Genomic DNA, 15515 nt, shown 5'->3' on the forward strand with positions numbered 1-15515 from the left:
AACAGAAGCGTGTAACGGTAGTTTCCGGCGCCAGATGTTGGGATGATGTCAAATAATTATACTCAAATTAGTCCCCTGCAAATTTTCCTCCCAAGGCTTTGCAAATATTATCAGCATATTTTCTGCTGTAAATTTATAAACAGGTAGGTACTTAAGTGATTATTAAAATATAACAAGTAGGTTTAGTGTACCTTACTGGTTAATTAACTCCTCGAACGCCCGTGTCAAAAATTTGCTACCGAATTAATAACCTTGAAATTGTACATTAAAGTTCAAATTGTCTGTGACGTATACGGGACAAGGCATTCGAAGGGTTAAGCCTTACCTCTTCATCATTATAACACGTTTATTTTTTAATAATGCATATTGAAAAACCGTTCTTAATAAGTTGTCTGAATGGAACGGAATAGCTATGGAAGGTAGAGCACTTTTTGAGCAACTGTATTAACAAGTAACGTAATAATGTAATACCAAAAACAGTATTTAAAATTATTTTGCAATCGGAATTCATTTTATGCCTCCGGATTCATTTCAAAGTTTTCATATAAATATTGTTACATTTTGTATGGTCTGCGGAGTATATCTATGTATTGTCCCTTTATTCAAACTTTAGCTAAATATATTATGCTATTATTGTTTCGAAATACCATGGTAAAGGTTAGGTGAGACATTTTTTTCATGATGTCCATACATTATACGAAAACTTCTACTCAAATCCGGAGACAGTAAAATTCAAGGTAAAAATACAATGAATTACCAAATAGTACTTTTTACAACTTATCCCTAATAATATAAAAAAAAAATTACCCACCCTACTGTATATCATGGGTACGAGTACAATAATATTATGAAGAAATGAAACTAACGTAACTAAAAATAGAACACATTACTAAAATCCTTATTTTTATTTATAGGACTAATTTTTGCAGCCAATGTATTTGATTCCATTGTGTAACATAATTATAAGTATACAGGTTGGCTAAAAAATAAGTGCATTCCTGTTACCAGGGAGGTTTTGGGATTATACTGAGCAACTTTTACTATTGGACCAAACCACCATCACCACTACTGTTACCACGTGTAATTTGTGTATAAAGCCCTACTTACTGTTACTGTTGGTTCTGCAATTATGAACATGTAAATAAATAATATGCAACACTTAAGTTATAAATTATATCAACTTAGTTATAAGATATTGACGTGTAAACTGTATTTAATGTATGTTTATAAATAAATAATCTGAATCTGAATCTAAACCCGTAATCGCGACCCTATGGAAAATGGACCAGCCAAAATGTATGAAACAGCCAAATTTTTTTTCGCGATTTCGGTGTTGGTCCTATAGTAAAAGTTGCTAAGTATAATTGCAAAACCTCCCTGGCACCGGGAATGCATTTATTTTTTAGCCACCGTGTTTATGTCACCGTAAAATTGTAAACACTCGTCGTTTACATCTCGATAGTTAAATTAAAAAAAAATACGGTAGGAATATTACAAACTAACGGGTGCACAATGTTACCGCGTCATTGCCACATTACTTTTTTAAATTTGTTATTATGTGGGTTTGCATTAGGCCTCCAACGAGATGGAGCGACGACCTGGTGAAGGTCGCGGGAATTCGGTGGTTGCGAGCGGCACAGGATCGGTCGGAGTGGCGAGCCTTGGGGGAGGCCTATGTCCAGCAGTGGACGTCTATCGGCTGACATGATGATGATGATGATGATGGGTTTGCATTTTATGAGTAACTATAAAATAGTAGATTGTGTTACAAGGGAGCAAAATGACATATTTACGGCGAGGGCGTGCATTGAATCCTAAACGAAGCGAAGGATTCTAAAATAGAATCCCGGGAGTAACGAGGGATTCTAAAGTAGAATCCTGAGCGTAGTGAGGGATTCAAGTGTGTTACGCCCAAGATGGAAATAATTTTGCTACCATGTGACACATACTGCTTTTCACATCACCTATGGGGTAATTATGATGTTTAAAAATATTATTTAAGCTAAAAAAATAATGTGCTAATTTTTTTTTAAATAGTGTCCTAGAACAGAAAAGTGTTACTTTGATCCCTCCTAGCAGGGAAGAAAAGTGCCACTTTGATCCCTCCTAGCAGGGAAGAAAAACCCCTTTTTCGAATTGGTGATGGGAAATATTTTTTTTCAATGCTCAATTTTAAAAATATTGCTTTAAATATTGATTTTTTTTAATCCTTAAGTCCTTAAGGAATAAAACAGATTGGTAGCCCCTTCAAACGTCATTAAAACATCAACAATTACTTCGCTACCTACCCAGTTCCCAGACCCAAACCTTAAGTCCCAAAGATTTAAAACGATTCTGATTTGTATAAGCCGATGCTAAATAGCTTTATGAAGTATTTTAATGCGATTATTTAAGGTTTTATTACTTTTTACCGATATTTCGTCGTTATATTGCTCGAGTCAGCCTGACTCAGACACTTTACGAGTCACCCATTAAGGTATTTAGGTTTTGGATGCTAAGAATTTTAAAGTGTTACAGTAAACCGTGGGTGTGCTATAAAAAAAAAGATGATAATATAAGGATGTGCGAGTCAGGGGCTGACTTGGTAGTCGATTTTTAGGGTTCCGTACCCAAAGGGTAAAAACGGGACCTTATTACTAAGACTGCTGTCCGTCTGTCTGTCACCAGGCTGTATCTCATGAACCGTAATAGCTAGACAGTTGAAATTTTCACGTTGGAAATTTCGACAACAAATATTAAAAAGTACGGAACCCTCGGTGGGCGAGTCCGACTCGCACTTGTCCGGTTTTTAATTTTGACCGCTCGATTTCGTGTATTTCGTTCAATAATATCTCCACTACTAGGCATTTAAATTCTACTAATAGAATTGAAAACGGGTGGTCAATACCACTCGATGCCTTAAGGGGGTCGTTAATACCTGCAGTTACCTTATATTAATATCAAATCAATGTACACAACTTTTTTTTTAAATCTTATATCTGCTTCTTTAGGTTTAAATAACTGTTTCTTAGAAGACACGTGATTACTAGGGGCTTTACCAATAAAATGGAAGTTGAGTTTTTGTGGCCAGAAATTGATTTTAATTCCCGGAGTTAGCCTGTTAAAGGTCACGAGTTCGGTAAGTTCGGTTTGAATTCATATTGCCTGAATCACTAAACATCCGGCAGACTAAATAATAACCAGCCGTAAACAATTCCTATAAAATGGTTTATACGCAAGTCTAAAAAGGAAATAACAAAATACTTATTATGATAGTTTCATTTTTCATTTCATTTCATTTTAATTTTTTCTGGATATTGACATTATGGAAAATATTTTGACATAATTTTATGTGAATTTTTTGGATGTTTTGCATATTATAAAAATTAGGAACGAAAAACAGATTTCATAAAATTTTTTAAATTCTCCTCACTCTTACAATGATTAAAAATTCGAAAAAAATCAAACGTAGGGACCTAGTTTTAAACTAGTAACTGAGCTGTAGACCTTGCGAACCCCCATTGATGTGCAATTTTGAAAATTTTCCAAAAATGAATCGACTAGGTAATAAATTATATTCAATTACCGAACCTGCTCACAAAATTTCACGAGAATCGGTTGAAAATTGCGACCTATAGAAGAACATCCGGATATACAAAATAATTTTTGCCCAAGCTGAAATGTAGACCTTCGCTAACGCTTCGGTCAATAATCAAAGCAGTAATAGTAAAAATGTGAAGAAGAGACAACATCCTGGGCGATGCTGGGTCCACTCGAGCTCAATTTCCGATAGCGATGCCATTTTTATCTTCCGGTGCTACTCACGATTTTATTTCCTGATGGGATAGATCTTTATCCTGCATTTGCTATTGCGCGTAGAATGTTAAACGTTAAGATAGAGGGCTGAAAGATTTATTAGCAGATAATTTTATGTCAGCTTACTTAGGACTTATCTATGAAAGTTAGTTTGTATTTTTATTCGTGAACTTGAGGTTGCATCTTTTGGTCAATTGTAATTAAATGTGTACCTGGTCTATAATTAATCACCTACCCTAACCAATGCCTAATTATTGAATTCTTATTTCACCGTTTTACCAATGTTGTCCCTGTTTCTAGAAGATAAACATCGAGATTAGACAATCTCGATGTTTATTTTCTTCATCATCAATGATCATTAGACAATGATCTAATGCAATAGATGAGCTCGTACCTGATTATGTATTATGGAATAAGAAATGTAGCTCATCGGATTCAATGGTACTTTTGGTTTTTAACTAAATATCCGATAAATAAATATACACTTAGTCCTGTGAAATCAAATTATTTCCTTACTTATATTCAGGCAAGCCATCGAGTGGAAACACTGTGCTCTAATGGAGTTATTCATAAATGCCTGTTATCATAAACAAGGCTTTGATAATCGTTTATCTTTATCCTTAATTTTCACGTTTGTGTTTGTTGGAAAGGGACAGAACTTAACAAAAATGTTGTTAAGTTTTATGAATACGCGGGTAAGTGAATACAACAATCATAATTATGTATTGTTTCGATCCGTTTTGATCATAGCATAGAGTAACTTATACTAGAGCGGTACTGTCATAGTAAATTTTGTAACCCCAGTAAATTCACTGCCATCTGTCGACACACTTTAAAACTAAAAATAAATATTTATAAAAATACGATAAAATGTATTTAAATATGGATAAACGATTTTTTTATTTGCATTAATTATTTTTATATGATTTTGACCCATGTTCTTTCACTGGTATGCATTAAAATTATAAATAACAAACGAAACAGTCAACGCCCTCTATACGAGTGTAGGCCAAAACTAGTGGCGCCATCTGATCGAGAATCAAATTTTCGTGATTTTCGAGGCACGTTTTTCCCTTAGACTGTATCCATCTATTACGGAGTTATATCTATCTTTGATCATAGTCAACATCGGCAGTTTAGTTATATAACATAACTACACCTTAGTTATAAGAGTATCCTTTTAAGATAAAGATAAATTATTTGTCAAACATTTTTTTCTTTATTTATTTGCCTTATTAGGTTTCTAGTTAAACGAAACAAATGTATCCATGAGAACATTAAGACGCCCCTCGACGACGACGTCCAGTGACTGCTTCTCCATACAAATGTAGTCCCCATTTTCCACTGTGGATATTAAATTAACATGATAAAAAATATATTTACGCATTTTTTTTTATTTTTATGAGAAAATATTTAAAAAAAGCTTTAAAAAAATATGGAATCTGGTCGAGCAAAACAAAGAGGCACGGCCGTACCATATTTCTCGAAGCCATTCAGGCCTTTTTCGACGTCCTGTAATTTTGGGCTGGCTAAAGCTAGAACCCTGAATTTTCAGTGACATATAGGACATAATATGGCTTAGACATATTCCCAAGAACATTTAATTTGAACTTGTAGTTTAAGAATTATTGTACGTCAAAATTCCTTAGTTTTGTCACTGACACACTCACTCACTCACGAGCATCATAATTCTAAGGTACTTTTAACAGACCCACAAACTTCAAATTTTAAACGTAAGTAAGTAGTTTTTAGCTTATCAAACCATAAAAAACCTAAAAATATTGCAATATCAATCACGTTTTAAAGATTTATGAACTGCTTCTAAGTTCCTTTGCAATTCCTACAAATAGTAGGTATAAGTAAATGTCTTACATGTACGATGTGAGTATGAAGATGTGTATAGTTATAATATGTGTATAGTGTGAATATGATATGGCTATAAGTATGGTAAGAATATGGTATAGGTATAGGTATGGTGATGGGTACTTGGGCATCAGTATTGTATGAGTACAAATATATAGTTTGGTATGGCCATGAGTATTGTATGGGTATGAGTTCATACTCATAACCATCCCACATTATACTCGTGTATAGTGTGGGATGGTTGAGTATGAGCTTTGAGAAAAGTGGTAGCTGACGTACAAGAAGTAGTACCCGAAAAGAAGGACTACCTACAAAAAGAAATGAGATCCCGTTTAACACCCCCTGGCACCGACTAAAATAACCGACTTGGTTTCACATTACATCTCAATTTTTTTTGTATTATAATTGCGTTGCGAAACGCATCTTTTTACATGTAATGTTTTTGATGGGATTTGGTTTTTCGCTCCGAACTCTAAATAAACAAAAACTCGAAATAAGTCAAACAAAGAGGCATAGCTATAGTCAGTACCTATACAATAAATTGTGTAAAAATATTTTCCATAATGTCAATATCCAGGGCGGAAAATGGGGACTACGTTTGTATGGAGAAGCAGTCGTCCATTATCCTCTTAACATTGTAACTAAGAGATACAATACATAATATTAAATTATTAGCGCTACTAATTACTCAAACAAACATACTATACTATAAACTCCATAGTTAATAACTTAATCATGTTTATTGACCCGCTATCGGCGCTGGCGCATGGCGCCACGAGAACGTAGCCTCTGCGTCACTCGACTCTTAACGGAGACATTCGTATTCAACTATTCAACTAAATTTGATGACAAATAAATGTTATACATATTCCTTGAAAAAACGTCAATATTTGTGTCAACTTTGATCAGAGACGTAAATACGAAAGAATTTATGAAATGATCCGAATAATAAAGCCATTTTGATGCGTGGAAAAAAATTTGGTGACGCTTGAACTTTGATGACGTAATGTTTTTGTCAGAAATAAAATATTTTTTAAAAGGAAACATGACTTTACTACTTACGATGGAAAATAAAAATGGAAAGGGAAGGAAAGGAGGGAAAATTTTCATCATTGTTATCAACTTTAATTCTCAATTTGTTAGATTTTTTTATTCGCGAAAATTATGCTGATTCACGAAAGAAATTTCGAAACTATCAATATCATTAGTCAAGTTATTTTTAAGTACAATTTTGATACCTAAAAATTATGAACATAAGTACTAGGTACTAGTACGTAAATGAAGTAATATAAAATAAGCAGGAAAGCGGATCCCAAGAAAAGTTTAATGCTAGATAGAAAACGATGTAGAAAGGAAGTAAGGGGAAGTCCCCGAGTGGCGGACACCTAAGCCTTTTTTTTAAGAAAATAAAAAAGTATTTGATAAAATATATCTTTATTTATGAATTACTTTAGTCAACAAACTTTATAATCGATATAAAATAACACAAATGCAATTAACTTCTACATAAACTAATTCAAAAACGAAAAGTAAACTTTAGCGAAAAAAATACTCATTCTTTGCAAGATGTACCTAGTGCCGGACGGACTACATTTCGAACCCCTAGCACCGGACGGTTTAAGAATATTTGACACCGATCACAAATATATTCTTCTGAACATTCTGAAATTTCAAGCACAGGCTTCCTGCGCCCACCCACAACTGGAGCACTGTATCCAGTCTTCGTCATGGTCTAAACATACTAAGGGCTGCATCAACCAATGGCTGCCGTTTTTCCTCCTTTTTTAACTTCGCTCTTCACTTGTTTGTTTAGTTTCCCCTCAGCTTCACCTTTTTCTTTACTTTTTAAATTGTTAGCTTGCTTTCTTTTTATATACAATGTTCACTTCTTTTACACCTTCTTTCCGAAACTTTTTTTTTCTTCTCTTCAATTTTTCCTTGCCCGTTCTTCTATCTGAAACAGTACTACTGTACCTACGAGTACAAAATACAACTGAAAAAAAAAAACATTCACTGTCCGGCATTTCGGGACTACTACTGCGTCCGGTACTGAGGGATAGGAAATAATTACAATTATTTATTGCGTACCTCAACTATTTCAATAATGTAAAAAACTTATAGACTACGAAATTTAATTGATTAAGTAGTGAGTTTATTAGAAGTCACAGTCAGACACATCGAGCTGAACACAAAAAATAGGGCGAAACACTCACCCGAAACTTATGCAACGTAGCGCCTTCTCTACAAAAACACTAAAAAACGCTCCCACAGTCACTGCGCGCGTCGCAAGAAATGCGAGTCCCGTGCTCGTCCATGGTACGTCCCCTTGCGCCACTTTTACTTATCCTTGAATTGCTCGTGTTGTTAGTTGCCGAGATAGAACGTGTGTCCGGCACTATATGCCGTCCGTGGTTACGGGACTTCGCCCTAATGAATCGTCAATAAGCAGCGTTAGGATATCAAACATAGTACCTACCTACTCGTATATTCCATATATTCTTAGCGAAATTATTGGATATAATATATGTCTATGCAATGGTTATTTATCTCAACAAAATCATTAATATTGGAAAACCAAAGAAAGTGTAAGTTTCTTGCTTCGTCATTCTTTAAAAAGTGACAAAATGTTTTCTTTTTTTTGTCATGTTCAGCGTAAAATCCACCTATTAAGAGTAATCCAATCACTCGTGTATGCTAAACACTAATTTATGAATTTTACAAGCTATAGCAATAAAAGGAATGCAGTGAAAGTAGATTTTAGGTAGTTGACCTAAAATATTGCACTGATTGATTTTGACGGAGTGATTGTTAGATATATACAAAATTTACTTTGTTCTGCACTTACCCTTGTAATTTTGGACTACATTATTTAAGTGAACTTGCATGCGTATGTCGCTTTTTACTAAAAAAAAATTACTACTTTATTACATTAATGTTAATCAAATTTGATAAATCCTGATTTATCAAATTTGTGTAGTAAAATATATTATTTTAATGTTAACATCTTAAATTAAATCTCAATTGCGTTGCAATACAATTAAATGGAACATTTTAATGTTATTGCATTGGACCTACCAAATATAGCAACGTCATTCGACACCAGAACCAAAAATACATTCTTTCAAAGTGAATTATGTAATTGTTGCCCCTTCAAGCAATTAAGTCACGAAAACGGCTAATATCAACCCCAATTGAAAACTCGCAAACAATACAGCTTTTAACATAGTTATTATTTACGCTCTCTCGCGATTTGTAAGAAAATTTATTTTATAGCTTTTTGAAATATGATTTTTGTAACACGGATACCCAAATAGTGACTGGGATCAACAATGGTATTCAGAGAAAAAAATATGTAGTGTATGTTACGGTCTTGTATGCGGGGTGACGTAGTCGCCGCGCGCGTGTGTTGGTGCTGCTGATGCAGAGATGAGTTGATGTTGCAAATGTATAAAAAGCGAAGCGTCGATTTCGAAATCAACACAACGATTTGAAATTCTCTAAGGAGTGTACATACGGAGCGGGCTGTGAACAAGTTTCCGCATCGTGCACACGACTACGGCAGTGAATAAGTGATCTTTGAAAGAACTGTAACGTGTCGTGTTATTTTTACAAGGACTCTTGGAGTTTCAGGGATGCTCCGTTTAGTGGTAAATTCGATTTTTTTGTTTAAATTAAGATATTTAATTAAGTGGAGTAAATAAGCTTAGTTTAAATTACTATAATTACGAATATTATAAATTAAAATGTAATTTCTATTTGATAATAGTAAATTTATGCAAGGGTCTTCAAATTTTAATAAACTATATATTTTTTTTACAGTGTGTCGTTATAGTCAGCACAGCGGCCGTGGCTTCGCCGGTTAGCAATGGCAAATGGATTCCTGAGGAGTACGGTGAATCCGGCAGGTAAATACCAATGTTTCTAACGTGTTTGATTATTCATCTAACATTTAACTAAGTAGGCTGGATGCTTAAAATGTTATTTTAGTGCTTACGTATTTGGTAGTCATTAAATTTCACGTTATTAATTTTGCAGTGCCTTAAGTCAGCATTGACATTTTAATTAACGTAAATTTCAATTGAGAAATTGTAGTTTGACAATATCTGTAAAGCATTTTCTATCGATATTGAGAATATTTGTAATATTTTTTTATAAAAGTAAACTTCACCACTTTTAACTCTACAAGGTGGTTATTTATAATTTGAGAAATTTCGGACAATAAAATAGTTTCTAGTCTAGTATAATAAAAGAGTAACAGTTTTACGTTTGTATATACTTTTAATAAGTATCTACCAAAAAATAATTTAACACACGAAAGTTCTCTTTTTAGAATGTTAATTAAACAATAAAATCTATCATAATTTGATTCAAGCATACTTACTATTATTCTATCACAGGTACAGCAGACCGAGAGACGAGGGTAAATACGTGCACATACCCAACCCTTACATACACATCGACAACCCGTACGACGGCGGCTACGGGCCATATGCCCACCAATATGAACCTTACGAAGGCGCAGAATCCGTCGATCAGTACAGATTAGTTCTCCAGCCTGGCGATGACAATCCCTACTATAAGGAAGGTTACTATAGGAACAATGGAATTAAGATCATAAGCCAGAAGCACAACTACCATGAAGACAAATACGATTTTGAGTAAGTAAATAAAGATTGTCATTAACTGTTACAGAAACACAAAAAGCATAAACAAATGCCAGAATGGGGGAAAACAAACCAAACTGATAATATCTCTCCACTGATTGTAGTTTGCACACTGTTACTAAAAAAAAAATATAGACGGAGAGACAAACACAAAAGTAGTACTACTAATTTCACTACTTGCGCCAAAGAAAGCCCGGTTATTAAGCTTGCCTACTTTCAAAATAATTAGTTTGCGTAGTTCGGTATAATTTGTAAAAAAGTACATATCATAAATATAACAATGAATAAAGATGTATTATAAATTCAATATACGCGATATAATCCGTTTTCATAGTTTTATTTCATGAATGAATAAAGAGTTATATTGCCGTTTCCTTTCAAAATAAATTTCTAATTTTACTTTCAAAGTGGGCATGTAACATGCAAGATTTATTTTACCGACGGAACGAACTTAGCCTTACTTACTGAATGTCAAGCTTATCATTGTCATTAGCATAGAAAAATAGCTCCGTGATATATCGTTACGATAAAGGAATTAATCAACTCGTTTTACAAAATTAGCTCGTTGAATATTTTACTGTTTAGCCGGACATGAATGACTGATTACTTGTTTTAATTTTGTAGTCCGATTGAAGTACGAGTACATGCAGATACTAAAATTATATATTCAATTCAAAGAGTAGCCTTGACAAAGTATTCAAATTAAATTTAATATATATTGTGCAAAATTATACAACGATAAAAACCTGTTTTGAAGTTTGGAATTCTATTATGATATAGTATTTGTTTACAAACGTAATCGGCTCCATAAAATCTATAGTTTTAAGTCACATTAAAATAGATTAAACATACAAATGATTTTTTAAATGTAAAATAACAAATTAAACAGCAAATTATTGTGTAATGTCTTCTGATAAAGTGTCCTCGTTGACTGTGATTCACTTATTATAGTTATTATGCACATATAGCGAAGGTGAAGTCGTCGTTTAACATTGTAAATAAAATTTGAGTCAGATGATGGTACGCATCATAATCCAAAGGACGAAAGAATGATTAACAAGTTTTGTAAAGTTACAATAAATTCGCATTTAACAACCATTTAAAAAAACTTATAAAAGTGGCCTTGACTTCAATTTTCATGAAATGATGACATAGCTTCCGATGTGTGTTCGGGATCGAGTTTCATCAGAACTTGCCTAACTGACTTTATACTTTTGTTTGCAGTTTTGAGACCGAGAATAAGATTCGTGCTGAAGAAAAAGCCATTCTGAAAAACCCGAACTCAATCGACGAGGGCATAGCCTCGGAAGGTTTTTACGAGTACATAGGACCCGATGGTTTCATGTACCGCGTCGACTACACTGCCGACGAGAAGGGCTTCAGGCCCAAAGTGAAGAGGTTAGAGACCCCCTACTCCGGCAAGTGGATACGAGAAAAAATTAACAACAACTAGACAAATCAATTCATACATGTGTATACCAAAAACCAAACAAACAAATCACTCATAAATCAGTATTGTAAATAAGTAGGCAACAATTATTTCTTTAGTGCACGCCTGCGATTTATTTAACTATCTACCATTTCATAGATCACGATCTGTTTCATGAACTTGACATTTAGATTTTGGTTTTGCCCGACATTATTGAACCTTTTGAGATCCACCGCAGCGATATTCCATATCAATCAAGCGAGCGAATCTTCCGTAGCGAGTTAAGTACCAGATTATAGTTAAAGTACAAAAGCTTCTTTAGTTCGGTGTTCCCTTTTATTAAGTTCCCTTTTATTAAGTTAGACTATTTTATTTATATTTAGATATAGAGATGCCTAGAAATGTTATAATTGTGATAATAAATTATAATACTTAATAAAAAATGTTTTTTTTTTTGTTTTATGTATGTTGTCCAGAAAAAGCGACTTAAAAATTCAAAATCCCTATTTTGAGATTTACTTCTGCCATCATTATTCTAAATATGTGTTCGGAAATCTACAGGTTTGCAAGATTTTTTCATCTTTGGCGATCTTTCTAACCCTACTCAAGTTAGAACAAAATTCATGATTCATATTTTTATTGGTAAAATCAATAAAAAAAAATTACACGTCATATTTCTGCATGATTTAAGATTAAACTTAAATTTACGGTAGATATAACTTAATACAATTTCAATATGTCAGTTATTTGTAAGTACATGTCAAGTAAATAATCAGAGAATAATGTTATAAATTTATTTAGAATTACAAAATGTCAAAGTATCGTCGATTCAAATAAATTACAAACAAAAAATGCATGCAAAAAAATCCACTATTTAATACTACAAATTATCACTTAGGTATTAGGTATTGTAGAGGCGATGTATGCTAAATATGAATATTATATGTAGGCTAAGTATTAATATTAAACAGACGACCTTCGGTGTTCGTTTAATGTGAACACTTCTACATCGTCGTCTTTTTTCTCAAAAATGGTGAATAAATAAAAATAAAAAACGAAATAAACTTTATTTAACATTAGCAACGTATAGGTATGACATGGTCGGTATTTTACCCTTTCATGACCCTGGAAACATGTATTACTATCAGGTCCTTTGCATTCTAATTTTGTCCCACCACGTACATATAGCTGTAAGAGCAATGGCTCTAATGAGATCAGCTTATGTAATGAGCAGGCATCGTAAACTGCGAACGAAATTCATTGAAATGACGTACTTTGACTTGACAACAACCCTAGTACTTCAATGGATTTCGCTCGCAGTTTACGATGCCTGGTAATGAGAAGAAATGGTGTAAAAAAAAAACACTTTTTACCGGCTTTTGCTAATTTTTGATATAGAATCTCTTGTAGAATAGGAATTAAGCCCACTTTTTATATATGACCATTTATACTTTTGAAAAGTTTCGTAATAACAAGGGTGTGAAAAATTTACAAGGTTGTAACCCTTGAATGCATGATTTTTTTCTTTTTGCCTGAAATATGGGGCATTTTCTATGAAAAGGGACCTTATTGTCGATGGCGCTTACGCCGCACATTGTCGCGCGGCATTGTATTTATATCGGAGTACCGTTAATAATGGCGTAAGCGCCATCAACAATAAGGTCCCTTTTTATAGAAAATACCACATATATATGTTACATAATTGTTTACTGATTCTGGGAAAAATAATAAAAAAATTAAAATATCGATTTTCACTGCTAAATCAATGTTAGAATTTACATAGGCTAACTCATGTTTATGTAAATATATAATTTTCAGTAAGATATATAAGAAAAATGTTACCATCAGAAAGGTACACTATTTGTGATATATGATAAAGATTTTAAATAAAAAAAAAATTGCAAACCCCGAAAAAACCGCCTAAACATACTAAAAATCACCAACTTTTCCAGATTTTCCAAATTTTACGCCATTTCGTCTTAAAACAAATGGATACTGGATAGAAATGATATCGATTGACATTAAAAAATACATGTAAAAAAACTTTTTTCATTTTCATACAAATTGTATGGGGAAAGTTTTTCTCGATTAATGGCTTTTCTAGCCGGAAATTTCTTTTTGGTCCCATACAAGCTTTTGATCCTGGACAGGAATGGGATCGATTGGCATTAAAAAAGAAGTTTGTCAAAAATGACCATTTTCTCGCACCCTGTATGTTTTTTCCAAAATCTGTAAACGCCAATCTTCATTACTTAATTTTAAATCGAAGGAAGGTCTTCTAAGACCATTTTCGCCTAGCAACACGGGATCTGGTAGCTGCCCTCACTGACCCAAAATCAATTTCCACCCTGTATAGTGCTTCAAATCATGTAACTAAAATTTGAACCACTTCTCGGTATCTGATTCAGTTGAAATTTGGAGTATTGTCGTAATTCCGGTGACAATGCTAATATAATATGCTAACATGGAGTGTTCTGATGATGCAGCCGGTAGGTAGCCAAAGGAACTCCTCGATGGAAAAACACAAAGACATCAAGTTTAGGCTCATTAGAAAGGTCTCAAAAAGTACTCGATAGACATGCAAATGAGAAGAAGTACAGTCAGCAATAAAAGTGTGTGTAACAAAAAACATTTATTGACAGTTACTTGTTTTTTGTGTAGGCTGCATTCAACACTAAGCATTTAAGGGTTAAGGATTTTAAGATACGTAATTCGATTTCAATAAACTATTTAGGCAGGTAGTGCTGCTTCAGTTTGTCAAATTGGGGACATTCCTCGAAGCGCCAACCCGGCACCTTTAGCAATAAGCCGGCTCTTAAGGGCAATATTTGATCTGATAACGCGATAAAAAAATACCAAGCAGCGTCGAATATCAATAAAAATATTTCGAGCGAGCGTCGCCAAAAATAAACGAGAGTTCGCGGGTATAGAGCGGAAGGATCGTAAAGTCATGCGTGTTAAGGCACTGCCGAAGGAATTTGTCGAAATTGTTTTGGCTCGAGCCTGTGGAGGCTTTTATGGAGGCGCGGGGACGTTGACCGAGAGCGGTGCCAAGTGGCCGGCGCCGCTCTGCCCGCCTCAGACGCAGTGCGATCACAGCTGCACTGCGCACTCTTATCTCTTCTTCTCTAACAAAATTATTTATTATACCAACGATACATTCCCGTTTGGACGGCGGCCGGAACCCGTTGCGTTCCAGAATTTGTCTTCACAATTTTAAAACACCGCTTAACTCTAATTGATTTATCGTTCCAACTTGCGCAAATCTTACAATTAAATGCGAAATAGAATAAGCATTTGTACCTATAAACATAAGAATGCAGCGACGTCATTGGTTTTTAATTCAATCTTTTTGCATTTACTTATTTGCAGATTTAGTTTTGGTTTTGTCACATATACCTAGTGTTTGTTTGCAATAATTCAACAGCATTATGAGCTCGACTGCATTTCTTGACAAGTTTCCCCAAATAAGGTCGATTGAACAGACTACCTATTGTCAAGGACGTTCAAGGCCTCTACGTAAGCTAGAGTTCTTGACTCTACCACCTTGACCGCGAACATAGAGAAGTAAGGTCGTGGGCACAAAATGAAACGCATTAAAGAATAACGGGTAACTGATAGTCGGATTCGCGCCCGGTAATACGAGTATAACCCATTTTTTTACATTTTTTTTCCTAAAGTGCAACTTACGCTTGGCCAGTTCTAATTGTCTTGTTATGCAGGATTATCATAGGTACCGAGTTAAAGGTTTGAAACTTTAACCG

General features: G+C 34.0%; 1 protein-coding gene and 1 long non-coding RNA gene across 2 annotated transcripts in view; one reads left to right on the plus strand and one right to left on the minus strand.

Moving 5' to 3' along the window:
• Window positions 1-15515, minus strand: part of LOC134756031 (uncharacterized) — a 473838-nt gene that overhangs the window by 297569 nt on the left and 160754 nt on the right. The window lies entirely within an intron of this gene.
• LOC134756022 (uncharacterized) lies at window positions 9046-11847 on the plus strand. Its single transcript, XM_063692795.1, has 4 exons — window positions 9046-9305; window positions 9478-9563; window positions 10056-10316; window positions 11547-11847. The coding sequence occupies exons 1-4, from the start codon at window positions 9291-9293 to the stop codon at window positions 11773-11775; spliced, it is 591 nt and encodes a 196-aa protein (XP_063548865.1). The 5' UTR covers window positions 9046-9290; the 3' UTR covers window positions 11776-11847.

The sequence above is a fragment of the Cydia strobilella genome, chromosome 3, assembly GCF_947568885.1.
Source record: "Cydia strobilella chromosome 3, ilCydStro3.1, whole genome shotgun sequence".
In the NCBI taxonomy this organism is placed as follows: Eukaryota; Metazoa; Arthropoda; class Insecta; order Lepidoptera; family Tortricidae; genus Cydia; species Cydia strobilella.

Excerpts from the sequence above, each read along its gene's own strand:
- LOC134756022 (XM_063692795.1), top strand. Across the intron at positions 9,564-10,055 it reads GAGTACGGTGAATCCGGCAG|GTACAGCAGACCGAGAGACG; the intron begins GTAAATACCAAT and ends ATTCTATCACAG. Across the intron at positions 10,317-11,546 it reads GAAGACAAATACGATTTTGA|TTTTGAGACCGAGAATAAGA; the intron begins GTAAGTAAATAA and ends TTTTGTTTGCAG.